The 18505-nt window shown below is 42.4% G+C and overlaps 1 protein-coding gene across 11 annotated transcripts in view; it reads left to right on the top strand.

Moving 5' to 3' along the window:
* SOX5 (SRY-box transcription factor 5) overlaps positions 1-18505 on the top strand; it is a 648311-nt gene that overhangs the window by 344135 nt on the left and 285671 nt on the right. For 9 of the 11 annotated variants that reach the window (XM_049822492.1, XM_049822491.1, XM_049822490.1 and 6 more), the window contains exon 1: positions 9332-9432. The exons of the other annotated variants lie outside the window; for them this stretch is intronic. In XM_049822492.1, the coding sequence (XP_049678449.1) occupies positions 9395-9432 (38 nt within the window). In that variant the 5' untranslated portion in view covers positions 9332-9394. Of the gene's footprint in view, positions 1-9331; positions 9433-18505 lie in introns of those variants that run through there. 11 annotated transcript variants of the gene reach the window in all.

Genomic DNA, 18505 nt, shown 5'->3' with positions numbered 1-18505 from the left:
TTGTGCCAAAGGCCTGTCCTGACTGCATACATTAGGTTTTACCTTTGACTACAGTATTGAGACCCCTCTGAGAAATTCATGGCAAGTTGCAAAAAAAAAAAAAAAAAACCAACAAAAAAAACCAAGGCCAGTTAAAAAAATAAAGTAGGTGTCTCTGTCTCCTTTTGTTTTCCACTCAATTTGCACTTCTGGAGACACCTGCTGCCATTCTATTGCTAGCTCAGAATTCATTAGAAAACAAGTTTCACCTGTGACATTCTCACATGTGATATCTTTGCCCAGATTTTGAACCACATTGCTCTCAAGAAAGGGCAGTGGCTACATGCAAATACCATGAGAGATGGTTGACAGGATTGATCGTGTGGGGTCAAATGCTAAAAAGGTATGTACGAATGTGATTTTGTTTCTTGAAAAAGTGTCAAAAGACTATCTCTGATATCTGATGTGGTGACGTTCACTGTTTCCGCGTTTTGACATTTTTCTCTGTATGCTTGAGGCTGTTAACAAGCAGAAGTTATCTAATTTATTTTATTTTATTTATTGGACAGGGGTCAGGCACTTTGTAAATTATGGACTGCATTCTCAGTGAATCAAAATATTTAGGTTGCTTGTGAGGTTCAGTCCTTGGCATCGTGTCACTAATTACTTTTACATAACTCTGAAATAATGACAAAAGGAAAATGCATCAACAAAGAAAGAGAAATTAAACTTTGTAAAACAAAACAAAAGCCACATCAGAAATAGAAAGTGTTATTTAAGGGGAAAAGTGGGTGACCAAATGTGTAGTCTGGATTCAGTACAATGTTACATGGCAAGAGAAGAGACACTCAGCTTTGGATCTTCTCCAGGCAGAAGAAAATTTATAACATAAATTTTCTTTGATAAACATTCCTGAGAAACTTCTTTGTATTTTAATCTTAATGAATGTTTGTCTCAGTCCAGTGGGGTGTCTTTTTTTTTTTTTTTTTGTTGGCTGTGGTTTTTTATATCTCCTTTCTGATTCTTTTATATTCTGAATATACCTCAATGGCAACTGTTGAAGATCTGTCTTGCTTGCAAGCTAATTGGTAATAGAAGGTAGTCAACCCTGTACCTGGATTGCATTAGGGATTTTGAAGAATGTCCCCCGATACTCTGATTTTCCTATACATATGCTTCAGAATACTGTAGCGATATTTTCTGGTTTTCCCCATACAAGGTGCAGAAGCATTCCCCGGGGCCTTCAGCATGCTCCCCCAGCAATGTTTCTAGCCTCTAGCTGTCCCATGTAATGAGGGATGAGAAGCAAGAGTTAAGCCTCCATAGAAACAGCAATAACAACAAGCCATTGGTCTGTTTTATACCGTACTTACGTATTTATTTCTCTATAATAGTGGCTGAATTGGAGTCTGTGTGATGGAAGTAGGAGTTCAGCTTTTTGCTTCGGCAGAACCAAATGGCACTAGTTTTGCTTTTACTCAAAAGTGGAAAATCACTCATAAAACTGCATCAGAGCACCGTTGAAATAAATGAATGGGTAAGGTATGCTATTGTAACTTTATAAATGAAACATAACTCTACATCCTCATTGATTGCTGTTTCAGTGTGCAAGGTGTAAGACAGTGTTTTAGAACTCCTTCCCTTACAGGCATGTATTTAACATCATTAGAATCATTGCTTAATTTACAGTTAGATCTTCCCAGTGACATGTATAACAAGTTAAATATCAGTAGAGTGCATTTAATACACGCTAATTTGTAATAATCTTATCATAGACTGTATATGTAATGTAGGGACCTTGTGTATGGTACAGTAGAAAGGGAATATATTTACAGATTTGTTCTGAATTTAAACCCCTTATATTTCAGCATCTATATTTTTGAAACATTTACTAGATAGCAGTTACATGAATTCTTATGATTATACAGACTAAAAAGGAATAAAATAGATAAGCAATTTACAGAATGTAAGAATGTTACCTTTTTTTGTGTTCTTTGTCTAATTACAATTACAGTCTAAACTGTAAACTGGTTCAGATAGAGGCTATTTCTTACAAAAGACCTAATTCTTCACTGCTTTTCCAGTACAAAGTGAATAGAAAATGGTCATATTATTTGGAAGTATTTTATATTCCCATTTTTTCTCTAATCCAACAGAGTATATAAAATGGAGGGCAACCATGAATTGAGCTATATGTGTTTGTGTCCTGCCTACTGCCAAAGAGCTCAGTCTGGTTAGCTGAGGGTGGCTGTAGTCAAATGCTAAAAGTATAATAAACAATCGTAATGGCACTGAAAGACAACCGCTTCTAGTGAAGAGAAGCAGACAGATGTACCTTTGGGCATGGAGAATTTTGACTGCAAACACCAGAGCAAACCTCATGACCACAAGAGGAAGGCTGGAATGCCTTCACAAAACACACAGGACTAGGTGCTGTGGATTACTCCAAAATACCCTTGCACTTATAATTGCATGATGCTTGTTTTACATCAGACAATCAATGGTAGCAAATCTGTTTGTTTTAAACCCAGCGTCCTTGATACACAGGTTAGTAAGAGCAGACTATAGTAGAAAAAACAGTCAGATTAGAAATACAGAGACAAAATGTGATGACTCTAACCCTGTTCAGTGGATGTGTTAAACAAAAAGAGACAGAATTGTTATTGGGAAAGTGAGGAGAATGTGGTGATAAAACCTGCAAGAACTATATAGAGAGCCATGCAGAAGGGCTCACTGGGTTAAGCAGAAAGATCTCAATTTCAGTGCACTTGGAATCGCGCTCAACAATTATTATGTACTTTTACAAGTAGATCAAAGTTGTGGTTTTAGGATACTTAGGCTCAGAAGCTCATGTTTGGCTATAAAACTTGCCTGTTCAGAAGAGACTCGATTTCTACCAACCGCTCCTCCACACATGCACGGGGGGGAAAAGGGAGTCATTTCCTTTTGATGGGAGTTGGTTATCTGTATGAAATGAGTTAGGTTCATTGTCGGGTATATTGTGGCAGTCATTTACATGTTTGTAACAGTCATTGCAAATGACACCGAGGAGGAATGTTCCTGCTGGCATTGTCATCCAAGAGGCTGAAGATCAGATGGGCACTGACAGTAAACAGGCCTGTCACTCAGAAAGTAATCATCCCAGTCAGGATGGAGGCAGAGTAGGGAGGCTGTGCGTCAGGTGAGGCTGTGGGCTTTGGCTGGGACAGGAGGTTCCGTGCAAAATAACTGCATTGAAAAAAGAACATAGAAGAAAAAGGCTTAGAGCAACAGGTTCCTGTTTTAGTAACGAGAAACTGTAAATTTGAAATCCAGTTAGCTTCTTAAATCATTTCAAGCACAGTTCCTATCTATGGATAGGCTATTTTTGTCAATTATTTTTTAAACTGTGCTGGTTTTATTTAATTTTATTTCAAGCTGCTTCTGTGCAGACCAAGGCTACTAAGACAAACAGTAAAGAGACCCTGTAGCTAACTGACAGCATAGAGAAATAATAAAAAAAGTTGTACCCAAAATAAAGGAATGGGGGGGTGGGGACACACGACAACAGGATAACAGGACACAAAATCAGGAATGTCCTCTCTAATTTTTCCTGTTTTCACAATTACAAATTACTTTTAACCAAAATATATATGTAATTTAATTTTAATTGTATTTACATATACTATTTTTATTTCTAAAACCCCCATTTATATTATAGTTTAAATCTGTATTAATGTTGAGGTTCCTTTACTGTGGCTGATGTAGAATGGATAGGATCAAAGAGTGCCGACCTCCTTTTAAAAATGATTAGGAACTTTATTGTAATATTTAGTGACCCTGAGGGAAGTTTGAATTCAAATTTTAGATGAAGGTTCAGGTTTCTTCTTAAGGGTAGTGTCAGTTCTCTTTTACAGGGAGGGTTGCAGATGGTAGGCCCCTGCTGAAATTGCAAGTAAATAGCTGATAAATGAGGGCTTCCCACTTGCAAATGAGATGGTTTTACTTTTCCTTGAAGAAATACAGTAAATTGAAAAACTCTAAATAGCACAGAAATTTCAGTCCTCCAGACCGCCTTCTCCTTCTCAGATTTTGCTATACTATATTCAGCACTCAGTTTTGCCAACACCGAACATGCCTGATGTGGCATTTACATGCTTTAAAAAAAGCATAGATTAGTTATATTTCTAAGAGTTAACTTCTCTTGACACATGTACTTAATTCCCATTAATGGAAATGGCAGCTAGGCATGCACACTGAAAGGAAAAATCTGTTCCTAAGCATATGATCCAAACTGCATTGTAGCTAAACATTTCCATACTCTGAAGTAAGCACTCATTATTTGCAAGATATTCTTCGTAGTAAATGCATCAACCCCACTCTATTCTCCCTCTGCTCTCTTGTAACCTGTTCCAAAACACCCTTTCTTAGAAATCTTACAGATCCATTCTTAATGCTGCAGTTGTTTTGGATGTGTGCCTAAGAAAGAAAATCCATTTAGGATCTTCAGAGTTTTGCATATTTTCTGTGAGAATTTTCCAGTAAATCATTCTGTGGAACATCTTACATTTCCTTGAACTTTGTAGGTCTCTATTATTAAAACCTACAGTGGAAACAACAAAACCCAAAAAGCTCTTTTTTTTTTCCCCAGCACTTCCTTTACTTACTGTATTGCAGTATCTGCCAAAGGCACTGGGCTGACGTGCTATAATTTGATGATTAAAAAAAATAAATAAATTAATGTTTCGTTTAAGGTTTTCCTTCTGCCAATATGCTTGTATAAAGACCTGTGGATTCTGTGTATGCAATGTTCCAGAGTTACGGTATCTCTAACTTGAGCTGGGTGGATAATTGATTTTTTGGTTCACCTCTTGAACTGGAAAACCACAATAGCGACAAAAAATTCAGTTAAGCACAAAAACTCAGATAGGAGTTTGTGATTTGAGTTGTTTCTCCTCACCCAAATGAAAACCAGAGCTTTTTTGTTTAGTTCAACTCAAATTGTCCTCTTTTACCTGGACTGGTTTGTTTTGGGCACCTCTTAAAGGAAGCAAAGCAAGAGAAATGCAGATTCACTGAACTGCTGGGGGAGGGGGGAGGGGGGAGGTTTCATCTTTCTCATCAGCTGAAGATATTTGAATTTATATCCCGAATTCTCAGTTCGAGAAGAGAATTGAGAGACCTGAACATAGATCTCCCAAGCTGCAAGTGGGTTTTATAACTGTGACTCACTTGGTAAAAAGGGGCATCAGGGTTTGCTAGTACTCATCAAAAGTTTCAGGACAAGATAAAACTTTGTACCTTAAAAACTGGACAGTTGCATATTACATACATTTTCTTCTTTCTCGGTCAGTGGTTATTTATCCCAATTCCTCAGTTTTTCCACTTTCTGATATGATAGCAGACTTTGTGATATGACCTGGCAATTTCTAAAAATCAAGCCAGAAAGTTAATATGAAATGATTTGTAGAAAGGTTTCAGAGATTCCCTCAAACCATTTAACTTGCTTTTTCTCCCTCTTGCAACTGCAGTTGAACTTACTATGAGAACATATTTTTATCAATAAGTCTATACAATGGGCTGTTAATAATCTAGTAATAACAATACAATAATACAGTAGTACAAAACAATATTAATACAATAGTAACAGTAACTTTTGTTCTCCTTTTTGGACCCAACTCTGTTCCCTGCTGCCTCCCCCCTCCCCCCAAGCGGGGAGAGGGAGCTCAGTAGTTGCAGAAAACATAACATGAAGGAAACCAGGAAGAAGGGGTAGGCACCTGAGCGCAAAATGTCTTGAGGTAAGAGTAAATGTAAACTCGGGTAAGGGAAAAGAAGGGTTCATGTCAGAAGCATGCAGGGGAATGATTTCTACTTCCTTCCTTTCTTCCATTTCCACTTGCCTTCTCAGCTCTCGCTCTTGCTCAGTTATCTTTTTCTCCCCTGAACATTTTTTTTTTGCTTTTTTTCTCCCCTTTTGTTATGGTTCTTTGTACTTCTTCCTAGTCTAGCCAATGTCCTCTTCCATAATTCCTGATGTTGATGGTGATTGCTCTGGTTTATAATCATATTAGCTGAGAGGCAGCAACCAAGGAGTCCCATTGTGCCAGGCATAATACCAGCTTGGAGGGAGTATGTGACCATTGCCCTGAAAAAGCTCAAGCAGGAAATGATAGAGGAAGGGGTAGATGTATGTGAACAGATGAGGGAAGGACATGGAAAAAGAAGAAGGGCAGTTGGTGGAGTGGAGCCGAGTTGAAATGTGTGGTTAGAGAGCTGAGTGGAGCTAACATGCAGTCAAAATACAGTAGTCCTGCCAAAACCATTGAAATTTTTTTTTAATAAAAGGTGGTCTTAATTTTCCTCCAGCTGGGGCTTCTGAGTGGCTTCTCTCTGCAAACTTCTCCTGAGGCCGAGTGTGAGGAAATAGGGGAAGCAAAACAAGAAGTGACAGAGAAGGAACAGCAGTTCTGGACGGGCAATGGTGCATCGAGGGGGAAATCAAAGACCAAGCAAAGGGGCCCTGCAAATGGGAATATAGCAATGAAATGTGTTTTAACCAAATAGTAGATGTAAAAATCATGCTTTTGTGGGAGAAACAGCTAAGTATACATGTTTCAGCAGCATAAGGACTGTTGTCGACTGTGAGGCACGTGGCATCTTTGTTTCTCATCCTTTTGCTGGAGTTGGCTAACTGTGTCAACTTGGGCAAGCTACTAAGCCTGCCTGCATCTCGGTTTCCTTATTTGAGGCCAAATTCTCCTACTAAGTAGCCTCCTACTCCACACAGAGATTTGCTGATTTGAATGGAGCCCCTGTGGAGTGAGATACTTTTCAATACAAATAAAGTTTTGGAATCGGCCCTAATTATATTTATTACCTGCAGAGGAGTAATGTGAGACTTAACATGGTTTGAGACCCTCAGATGAAAGAGAAAGTATTTGGAATTGTTCTTTTTAATCATCTGCTGCCTTTTCAATGTCTACTTCATAGCTGTCCTAAAAGGGCTAGCTACTAAATAACAAATGAAAAATCCTTGTACGTATTAACTAGGTTTGTCAGACTCCTATGAATGGACCTCTGTGGAAAATATTATTTGCTAGGGGCTACTGAAGGAAGTCAGTTTACCCTGCCCCACAGTGAGGAGCCATTAGATCTACCTCATGCCAGAAGTTGACAGATTGTACGCGACTCCGCTCCGAGCGCTGTGGTGGTGTAAGGCAGACCGGAGGCAGCCTTCGCAGATCCTCTTTTATGAACTGCGGTGCAGGCGCTATTGCAGACTTGGCTTCGGTGTTTTGTTTCGCGAATGGTCTGATGGACTTTGGGGATGACGTGCATAAGTTGCAAGCGGGTTTGCTACTCGTGGTTAAGATGATCATCCCAGGCTTCTAGCTGGTGATGCCTGCATGCCAACACGGGACTGACGGGCCCCTGTGTGTGAGCCTGCTGCTTTATAACATAGGCATCGAGAGGGAAAAGCAGTGAATTAAACAGTGTAGCTGTTGGATATTAATAAAAATAATAAGCTTTTCTATTTGGCATTTTTTTAAGCCAGCGGGCATGAAAATGTTGAACATTTTATGGCCGCTCTGTGCGAATATGGGTATATATTTGAAAAAGTAAACTTGCTTTCCCTGTGCCGCTGGGAGGTAGGGATAAGAGGGGAAGAGAGGGGGCAGTGGACCTAATCAAACTGTTGTGGGGTCAAAACCTCGTGGTTTTTAAAGGCCCTTAATGTTGTCCAGCTGCAAATTAAAGGAGAAAAAAAAAAGAAGAGAAAGGAATTAGGGCTGGGGAGCTGGAAAGAATGGAGTATAGATATGTGGTTGTGGGTGGGTGGGTGTGCATGTGTGTGCTAAAGAACAGGGAGACCGGGTTTTTTTCTCCTTTTTTTTTTTGTTTCCCTCGCCCCCCCCCCCCCCCCCCCCCCCCCCGCGAGCCCAGTGCCAGGCTGGACACGGGCCGTGCAGACTATCGCGGCATTGTGCGCTCCCGCTTCCAGAGTAGCCCCCGGCTAATCCCCGGGGCTTGGACGGGAATTTCCCCGCGGCGTTCTGCCGGGCGGTGCAGCCCTCCCCGCCGGAGCGGAGCGGAGCGGGCGGGTGTCCGCGGGCGGCGGGGCTGGCCCGCGGCCGCTGCCCGGCCCGCGCCTCCGTCCCCGCGTGTCAAAGGTCCATTACCTGATTGCCTTCCTCGTCTGCCAGATTTTTATCTCGATAATTGGAAGTGCCGCGGAGGCTGCGCTCCGCCGGCCGGCCGGGGGGCTCTGCGGCCGCGCTCGGTCCCCACCTTCTTACCGGGGACTGTCTGGGCGGGGGGGGGGAGGGGGGGGGATGAGAGCGATCCACAGCGGAGGGGCTCCTCTGGCTCGCCCGGGGGAGGGGGGTGTGTTTTCAAAAGAAAACAAGAAAAGCCCTAGCAGACGAACGGAAAGTTTATTTTGGTGGTTGTTTGCGCGCGTGTGTGTGTGTGCGTGCGTGTGTGTGCGCGCCCGCTGTTTTGGCATGTGGCTACCTTTTCCCTTGCACACAACAGGGCTGTTTGATGGAGTTTGGAGCTGAGGAAACTTTGGGTTTGTTGCCAGGACGGTTCGCAGCACTTTGTGGAAAGCAAGAGCTAACAGTGAGACCGACAGAGTGAGTGACAAGTTGTTTACAGGTTTCCTTGAAGGGGCCTCTGCTATATTTCAATCTGTCAAAGTTGCTTTTCTTCCCGCAGAACAATGCCTGATTGTTGTGCGGGGTGGGTTTTTTTTTTTTTTTCTTCCCTTCTTCCCCTCCCCAAAGAGAGAGAAAGGGAGAGAGAAAGCGAGAGAGCGGAGAGGGAGGGGGGAGAAAAAGGAATGAAAATTCTTCGGAGCACAAATGCCTTTGGTAACGTTTTTATGTGTCTAATCTTTTCTCCCCTATTTCAACTCCGAGAGAGTTGATAACTGTTTCAATTTAATCAGTCTGCTCTTGTTTTATCTTCTTTCTCCACTGATCTTCCTCAGCGCAGGGGATTTGCTCCCGGTTTGCCGGTTTAGGTGGATTGTCGGGCGCTCCCCCCCCCCCCCCACCCCCCCCCCCCCCCCGTTTTGTAGGACATCGAACGAGTCGCCTTTTCCCGTTTCGCGGCGGCGGGCGAGCGGAATTTAAAGGAAAGGACAGGCACCCTGAGGTTGCCCAGCGCCTCGCAGCCGCGGCGCGCCGCGCCGCTGTGGGGGGAGCTGTGCGAGCAGCCTGCTGCGAGGCGCGCTGCCCCTTTAAGAGACTGGTCAAGGAGTCCTAGCTCAGAGCGAGCGAGCGAGCCGGGAGGGAGGGAGGGAGAGGGAGGGAGGGAGGGAGGGAGAGAGAAAATCAATCGGTTTAGAAGGTTTGGACTCACTTGACAGGTTCAGTTGGAGGCGACCATAGGTGGCTGCTGTGACAAAGGGAAATTGTGCTTTTCCAGCATGCTAACTGACCCTGATTTACCTCAGGAGTTTGAAAGGTGAGTCGAGTTTTTGGGGCGGGGGGCCGCTGCCTTTTGCGTTGGGGGGGGGGGCGGGGGTGTCTCCCCCCCCTCTTTTTTTTTTTTTTGTTCTGTTTTGTGGTTTGTTTGTTGTCGCATCGTTCTTCTCTCTCTCTTTTTTTTTTTTTTTTTTTTTTTAATTTATATGACCACGCGTGTTTGCGCGCGTGTGCGCGGATGGGCTGCCCGCCGTGCAGCTCGCACAGGCACACGGGGACGGGCGCGCAACTCCGGCGCTTGGCGGCAGGCCGGGGAGATGCTCCCCCCCGGTGTGTGTGTGTGTCCCCCCGCCCCGCGCGTTACCTTGGCTATTCAAACGGCGTGTCAGTTAGCCGGGCGGGGGTGGGGGCGGGGCGGGGGAGCCCCGCGCCCGCGGCGGGCGCCGCCGAGCCCCCCCCCCCGGCCGGCCGCCCCCCTCACCCCCCCCCCCCCCCCCCGGGCCGCCCGTCCCGGCGGCGCGCAGCTTTGTTCCGCCGCCTCGGCGGCCGCCGTGCCCTCCGGCAGCCCACCTCCTCCCCTGGCCGGACCGGCCGGCCGAGGCGCGCAGGGAGCGAGCGAGGAGCCCTCCCCGCCAGCACCTCCCCGCCCCTGCCCGGGGAGTCCCCGGGCGCCGGAGGATGCCCGGTGGCGGCGGGCGAGGCGGGGGGTTCGACTTCCAGCCTCGCCCTCCCGTCAAACTTGGGACGGCGCTCCGCTCGCGGAGCACATGACCTTTTGTTGATCTAGCGGCAGCGATTATTTTTAGGCGAGTTAACATCCCGGCCCTCCGTCAGGAGAAACATCCTTCAGCCTGAGGAGGGGGGGGGTGGGTGGGGGGGTGGTGGTGTGAGAGAAGGAAAGAAAAAAAAAAGTGAAACTCTCGCCTCCAAGTTTTGGCCGTCGCCTCTCTCGTGGAGTGTCAGGAGCCGGGTTTGGGTATGACGAGTGGGGTTTGGGTATGACGTAGAAGCACCCGTCTCCCCCTGCCCGGAGCGGGAGCCTTCCCTGCCCGGAATTAAGTTTTTGCTGTCACTGGCGACAGCTTGTGACCTCCGAGAGTTTAGTCCTTATTTCAGATGATCTGGCGCTCCTGAGAGGTTTTGAAGCGTTTTCTCAGGCGCTCGTACGCACGTCCATCGATGATCCGGCATCCCTTCCCGCTGGCTTCATTTTTAAAGGTTATTAATAGTCCCTTGTGTGGCTGCAGTAAACAATCCAAACTTTCATTTCTAAGCGGTAAATAAAAGAACGCCAGGACGCGCATTACTTAGGTTTTTCTCGTCTTCGTGAAAGCTACCTCCTGTATAAACATTTGGTTGTATCTGACTATGCAATACAAGCTAGGTGCTAGACCAGCTGGTTAAAAATATGCTAAGTCAAGCTGTTCATCGTTCAAACCTACTGAATTTGATAGTAAAGGCATAGAAAAGAAGGCAAGATAAAAACATTTTAAGTGGGCTGAGGAACACGCATGCAGAGAAAGGACAGGAAAGAACGCTTGAATTAAAAGATCGAAGAAAAATAAAATTGGGAAATGCAGGAAAGAACTATTTTAACGCTTTCAACCCTCATTCTGCGACTAGAACGCTTCCTTATTAGAAAGTGGAATTGGCATGGTTGCAGTGCTCCAAGGTCGTCTTTAATACAATTTTCCAGACTTGCTGGGAATACTTGGCGTTTTTCTTTGGTTTGTTATCATTACAATAATAGAACAAAATTAGTTTTGTTCACGTGCATTGTATTAACTTAGTTCAACTACCTGAGGAAACTGTTACTGTTTCTGGTGTTGAATCTGATCTAGCACCATGATCATGCATTTGTCTTGTTCATACAATTAATAGATTATGTATTTCATATGCTTCACTAAGATTATATATATACATTTATAAGCAAGTGATTTCTGTTATTCTTTGAACTTTGTGATGAACAGATTACTTGTAAACTGCGAAGCAGAATGAAGTCCTTTCATTTTCCTGTTGGGGGACTTTTTTTTTTTTTTTTTTTATCTGGAGTCTCTCTGCATTGTAAATATATATTTGTATAAATTTTATATATAAACAAATAATTTGGGACAAAACATTTTCCTTAGAAATAGAATGACCTTCTCTACTCTCTCCCCCCTGCCCCCCCCCCCCAGGCAAACGTTTCATTTTCAGAGATCCCAGCTTTCCTCTTGTAAACATTCTAGTTAAATAATCAATACGCTGCTCTCCTTTTGCTATGCAGATAATAGCAAGCAGTAGAAATGGGAAGCAATAAATGAACCTCAGGATGTATAATTTTTTTTTTCAACAATTTTCCCTCTGCAGTTGAAATTGGTAATACAAACCAATACCTCTGTTAATCATTACCATTTGTTTACATTGTGTGTGTTTGACTATAGTTGCACACACATACACAGAGTAGATACTGTCCATGTAATATACGTGTGGTTATCAGAAAACAGCCATGAGGACACACTTCCTCTTACACGGAGATGCACAGATCCTCAGACACACACACACACACGCTCGTAGAGTTCATGTGTGTGTGTATATGTGCATGATGCACAGGTGATTGTTTTTTAGACATTTATGGCAGGTTATTTTCTCAGATTCTCACAGTAAACACAGTTCTTGGAGCATGTTTCTGCAGTCGCTGGGGTCCAGCATGTCGTATCTGCATCACCGACTTCAGTTTTGTTATTACTATCCATCTCCTACTATTCCCTTTTAAACTTGAATAGCAAATTACAAGGAGGTAAAGATTTACCAGGCGAAGTTGTTTGCAGTTCAGATCTCGGAGCGTCTGTGTATATCTCAGGAGGTTATTCTTCTTTCCCTGTCGTCTTTCCCGTGATGTTTCAGTGTATCCCGGTAAACTGCAAACAGTTCAGAAACTTTCAGTCACCCTAACTGAAGGGATCTGAATCAAGGGGATGTCTCTTATGTGTCTGTGGCTATTATCAGGGGGCATTCACGATACACACTTGGAATGAAAATGATCCTCAGTGTCAGATGAATAAGCATTCATTAATTCATTCACCATCACTAGTAAATTGCAGTAGGTTTTGTGAATTAGCATGTATAATTAATTACCATACCCAAAATGTGAGGGTTTTCGTCCTTTCCTGAGAAGTTACTTGCATGTCGTTATTTCTGTTTGTGGCGGTTCAGCTGCTTGATTGAGAGGAGCATCAGAATGCGTACGCTGAGGGGGATGATGTTTGCAGAAACGTTGTAGGAAGAAATTCTAACTGGAATCTGCTCTGTTTGTTACACAGGGAAAGGATGACTTCTGAGTTGTACTTTGTGATGTACCTGTGGCACTCTGAATTGGCTTTAAAGGTCTCAAAAAGAATAACTCTTTTGTTGTTGTCTTTTTGTGTTTTGTTTTTGTGTTTTTGTTTTTTTTTTAAAGATGGGTCATTACACTTAAATATAACAAGTATGGCCACAATAGAAAGAAAGTTTACTTCATTGAGGAAAAGGTAGAGACAGTGTGGCCAGAACCATCGTAGACAGCTGTGAAATTTACAGAATGATAAAATCTCAGAAATGCCCAACATAAAGTTTTAATGTCTTAATAAAATCTGATAAATGAAAAATAGATAAAGTGACTGCTTAACAATGTCCCTAGTGTATGGAATGTTCTTAAACCCAAATTAATTACTGCATATTTACATTTCTCTGTAGACTGAGAGAGAGGGTACGCTAGGCATCCGGAGTGAGTGACATCCTTTCTTTCTCTTTTTCATTCTTTTCTTCTTGCTTTTTTTTTTTTTTAATTTATTTTTTTTTTTAATTTATTTTTAACATGCCCGTTCAAGGTAAAGAGGTATGCAGTGTTTGTGGAAGAAAGAAGGATGGGTTAGTGCTTCCACACAAAAAAAGGAAGAACTAGAAAATACAAAAGGCATGGATGGGAGCAGTGGGGATGGGGATGGTAGAACAAGGTCAACATTTACAGTCACCAGTTCTGTGCACTCGAAACGTTCTCTGTGCTAGTGGATAGCTTGTAGAGAGAAAGGGCTCAAGGATGTAAAGCAAGCCTCTGCTGGGAGGAAAAAAATATACTTAGCTGCTGCACTGCACGAGTCATTTCGGACTCCCACTGAATTTATTTTGGGGTTGTACCAACACTGTCAAATGGAGAAATCATTTTCCTAAAAGGAAACTTTGCGTATTCCTAAGTGCTTTTCTTAGCTAAAGTTACCCTAAAAGCGTTCTTCTTCTGCTGCGTTTGCTGAGAATTTTGGAGAAAGAATGATACCTTTCTATTAACCGGCTTGCTCAGAATGACGTCCTACTCCTAAAATCTACCTGTAGAAGTAAGAGTGATTATTCCTTCATTAAAAAAAAAAACCCAATGAAATTTCTTTAATATCGGGCTGAATAGCTTTTACCTTCCACTGAGATGTTTTGAGAAAAGGACTTTATTGCTTACATTTGTGGGTCTAGGGGTCCGGGATCTGAAAAATAAATACAGTGCTAGTTAAAAGTTTCAGATGCTGTTTTTTTGCAGTGACGAAAATTAACACGATTTTATTTCTCTGAGAGAAGGCTGAAGGAATTAATGCGTTTGCAGACTACTCATTAATGTCCTGTGTGCGCTGATTTCATTTGTTGTGCTTATGCTTAGAAAGGAAGAAGTTGACTGTTACAGATTACGGATTTTAATGAACATCTCAATAATTTACCAGTTGCTGAAATTGTGAACTAGACTTGGAAGGCCAAATGAGAGAGCTGATGAGTGACACACCAGCCCGCACAATTTGACTGTTGTATCCATTGCATTTGAATCAAATCGGGAGTTTGGCATTACTAATTCTGGGTGGCTGGCTCATCATATGCATTCAAGGAGTTAATTAAAACACACACAAACACATACACACGCTCTCCCACCAAGCATCTTGCGATGTTTATGTGCATAGTGTGTTTGATTGGTACCTTTAGATAGGAGAGGAATTGTTTTTCCTTCTCTTGCTGTCCAGAGATCTTAAATACATAACTCGTTTACAAAATATTTACTGCTTCTCAGGGAGCTTTTAATGAGCATTTATGGCTTTATCATTTAGGAGGTATATAGTATCTGGTTGAGTTACTTAAATGTGAAGCTTCCCTGATAGGATAGGGATACGTGTCTGTGTAATGTGATATATCTGTAGCTGTATAAAATACACTTTTACATATTTATACAGGAAAAAGACTGTCTCCTCCCAAGGTTAGATTTATAGTTTCTTCTCATGCTTTTCATACTATACTTTAAAAAAAAACACACCATCTCTTAATGTTGAATAGGGTACCTGCATGTTTGCGTGTCAGATACCTCTGCCTTCACAACTCCTGCAGAAGTCAGTCTGACATCCTCTTGGCTTTTTTTTTTTTTTTTTTTTTTTTTTTAAATTTTATTCTTGCTCAGGCCTGGTTATAGCATAACTAAGTCGTAAGTCATGTTGTGCCTATACACACTGGAAATACTCAATGCCTGTGAATTCTGCTACTGTAGTCAAGAGACAAGAAGCTCTCACAGCAATTAATCAATAGCTGTAGTACGTCTCTGCTGATGGCAAGGAGTTCGTTTAACAAGTAGCATCCTTAGAAGCAAAGCGCTTTTCCCTTTCAAAGTATCTGTGGGTTTTTATCTAACTTGGAAAACGTGTGAAGTCTCCTGTGCTTCCTACGAAAGGTAAAATTATGTTGTATTTGAGTATGTTAAAAACTATGTTGCAAATTAAGCAAATCCTTGTCACCTTACCGTATTACGTAAACCAGAACTTACTTCTCGAACTTTTGAGTCTTTCTCTTGGGCTTTCGGCTTCGGACAGCGGGCGAGCAGTCGCGCGTGCCGTACCTGACGGGGATTTACGGCGTTTGTACCTTGTGCGTCCCCTCCCGCAGACCCCCTGGCGAAACCCCGCCGCCGTCAGCGGCCATAAAGTTTTCACCCACGCCTTCGCTGAGGGTTATGATGCTAGCCTGCGGTCTGCCACGCGTCCCACCTCTCCCACACCCTACCGAGGGGCCGACTTGGTCCAAGTGGCTTGCGCCTCGCCTGGGGCCGGGGCCGGGCTCTGCCTGCGCCGGGGGGCAGCGGGGAGCCCCGCGCACGCCGCAGCCTCCGCTCGAGAGACGCTGCTTGTCACCTCCGCGCCGAGCCCAGCCTTTGCCAGCCTGAGAAGCCAGGAGTCTCTAGAAGTTGTTCCTGAGCCCACATGTCCTTGTGACAGTGTGAAGTTCTGCGCGCGGTAGTTGTTGGGAGAGAGCAAATTTAGACAAGATTTTGGAAGAATTTTGGTGAGCGCTGCTTGAAGGGGCCATGGTACTTGAAAAGGCTGTAAGGAGTGAATGGAAATTGTGAGATGTGCAGTGGTAATTCGGAGAAGCTGTCTGTCTTTTTTTAGGATAGGTGCAAAATGTATTTATTTTTTAAACAGAAGAAAGAGGAAAAGAGAAAGACTGGAGTTGAATTCTGGTTGTCAGAATCATCAGATGTTAGTATGAAGTTTAGGAGGGTTAGAGGTGCTGCCTGTGGTATTGGGGTGTGTGTGTGTTTGTTTGTTTGTTCTGAAAGAAACTCGCAAACATTTTCCTACCCCTTATTTTTGATCCGGAATGGCACTTCTCTTCAACTTGTCCTTTGTCACCTTGTTTAAGAAAAAAAATAATTCAACATGATGATGCTATTTTTGACTTTCAGAACTCTGAGAGTTGAAATGAAAATGAGGGAAGGCTTGGGGCTTGCTTTGAAAGTTTGAAATGGCTTTGACCTTGTTTCCCTTAAAAGTATTGTGGGATTAATCAGGTAACATTTCTCAATTCTCAAATTGTAATTGTATTTGCTATTTTTTAAATTTGTGTTTGGTATTCTAGATTTCCTTTTTATACTACTTTTTTGAAAGATCAAGTCTGGAAAATCCTATCAGCAACTGCTCTTTGAGATCTATAATAATTTTATTTTATTTTGGTTTACTATGTACTTCTGCTTTTGTGTTTTCTTAAGTTCATGTAGACTGTCTTCATTACGTTTTGCTTTTTTCCTAGGATGTGGGTGTCTGCGTGCTATTTGATCTAAATATACCATAAGATGTTACCTTAGTGCTAATTTTTCTGTGTGGTTGTATTACAGTCTTATTACTACATATTTGTTTCTGTCTTACTAATCTTAATATAATTCTGTTACTTTGGGGGGCAAAAATATAAGCAGAGTGAATAGAAATTTAACTTTCTTGTCTGAATAATCAGAGTTCTTTTTAGTGGTGAGGAACTCTGCGTGTGGGGGGGTATGTGCTATTCTTGCATAGTTAAGACCATTGTCTACATCTAATGTTCTTCATGAACTTTTGTAGCTCTAGTGAAAAAAGACCTAAGAATGTCATGTGTGTAAAGAGAAACCCATACAGTTTGTCATCCTCTTGGTTTCTTTGCTGCTGAGCTTGATTTTTTTTTAAGAATGTGGGAGTGAAAAAATGCCCCATGTTTCATTCATTCATCTGGCAGGTTGGGCATGGGCAAAGATAATGTATCTGACAGTGAGCTGGAGCTACTTGCCATTGCCAACTCAGTAGATAGCGTAAGACCAGGAGTAGGGAAAATGTTAGTGGTTCCAAACAATTTTTAATTTTGTTACTCTTTTTTTACCATAGTTAATGTGAAAAGATTTTGCCAAGTTTTTTTTGCCAATTAAAACAGCCTAAAAAAAAAAATGTCAAGAGTGTGTGTACCCATACGTACAGACGTATTCATGTTTGCTCGGTATAGTTTGGTATGTTCATTTACGGGGTTGCATTAAGTTGCATTATCTTCAGTTTGATGGGAATCCTAAAAAAGACTGTGCTTTAATAGAGTGTGATGCAGCTAAAATTCATCACAGTCTGAAAGACCAAAGTGCATCTCTGCATACAATTTTTATGATTTTGAGGTATTCCTTGTTTCAAGAGAGAGAATGTTTAATGAAAGGTGTGAAGCGTATGGTGTCCTCTCACCTTCTGGGGTGGCCTGCCTTGAGTTAAGGCATTTCAGCAGAGCTTTGTGCTGGGAGGGAGCATTGACTTGCTGTACTTCTGCCCATGCTGTATTTGACTGTAGAGGTCTTCTGTTTTCACAGAAATTCCCTTAGCAGCCTCATTACATTCACTTTGTAAAACAAGACTGAAAACATTTTCTCCAAAGGTTTAGTCAAGTTTCTATTCATAGGGTTTTCTCCCTAAATTTTGATGCTGTGGCCTCACTGGGGCAGAGGCTTTTTTGGATAGAAATGAGATGTGTGGGAAGGTGATGGTTGGTAAGGGCGAAGGGAAGGATGTTCTTACCCGTTTGGCATGTCTATTAACAAACTGGGTCATTTTGTTGTGTTGTATTTACATGACTTGTTCCTGTGCTGGTGTGAAATGTGAATCACCAAAACATGATGATTATTTAAAAAAAAAATAGGCTAAATGAAACAACACTGAAATAGAACTGAAAGGCTAAATGAAATCAAATGAAAACAGAACATGCAGTGTTATTCTCTTGGTACAGTTTCCTTCTGCAGTTGCTGAGTAAAGCCAAATAGGTTTCTTTTCCATGTCTGTTAAAAATATCCAGGCTTTTGAGTTTGAAAATCCCAGAGACATAGAAAATACATCTTTATCTTCAGGTTCAGCGTTTGGTTTGTCTTTTGCTCATGGGTTTTGGAGATTTAAGTAGATGTTTATGGTCAGTGTGTTGTAAAGAAGGCTATTGATTCTCATCTTTGTTGCAACCATGTGAACATCAAGTTGATTCTGGTTTTGCAACTGAGATTAGAATTTGGCAGAATTTCTCAGTGGAAGGTTCTCATCCTTTGCTTATGTTTTTTAAGTTCTGCTCACTTTTGCTGTTCTTGCCTGAACTCTGAAATTAATTGTGTGACTCAGGAAACCATGTTAGGCTATAGAGTTTGCATGCAATACCATGCAAACTAGGGGAAAAATACTGTGCCACTCTCAAGTATGCCGTGCATCTCTTTTATAGATAATCTGCATGTGTATTGCTGTCATTGATTTAGTGTGTTTTTGTAGAGTGCAAGCATCCTGAATCAGGACCCCATTATGCTCGTCACTGTACAAACACAA

The sequence above is a fragment of the Accipiter gentilis genome, chromosome 18, assembly GCF_929443795.1.
Source record: "Accipiter gentilis chromosome 18, bAccGen1.1, whole genome shotgun sequence".
NCBI lineage: Eukaryota > Metazoa > Chordata > Aves > Accipitriformes > Accipitridae > Astur > Astur gentilis.
The sequence above is the reverse complement of the archived record's forward strand: the minus strand, read 5'-3'. Positions and strand labels throughout refer to the sequence as shown.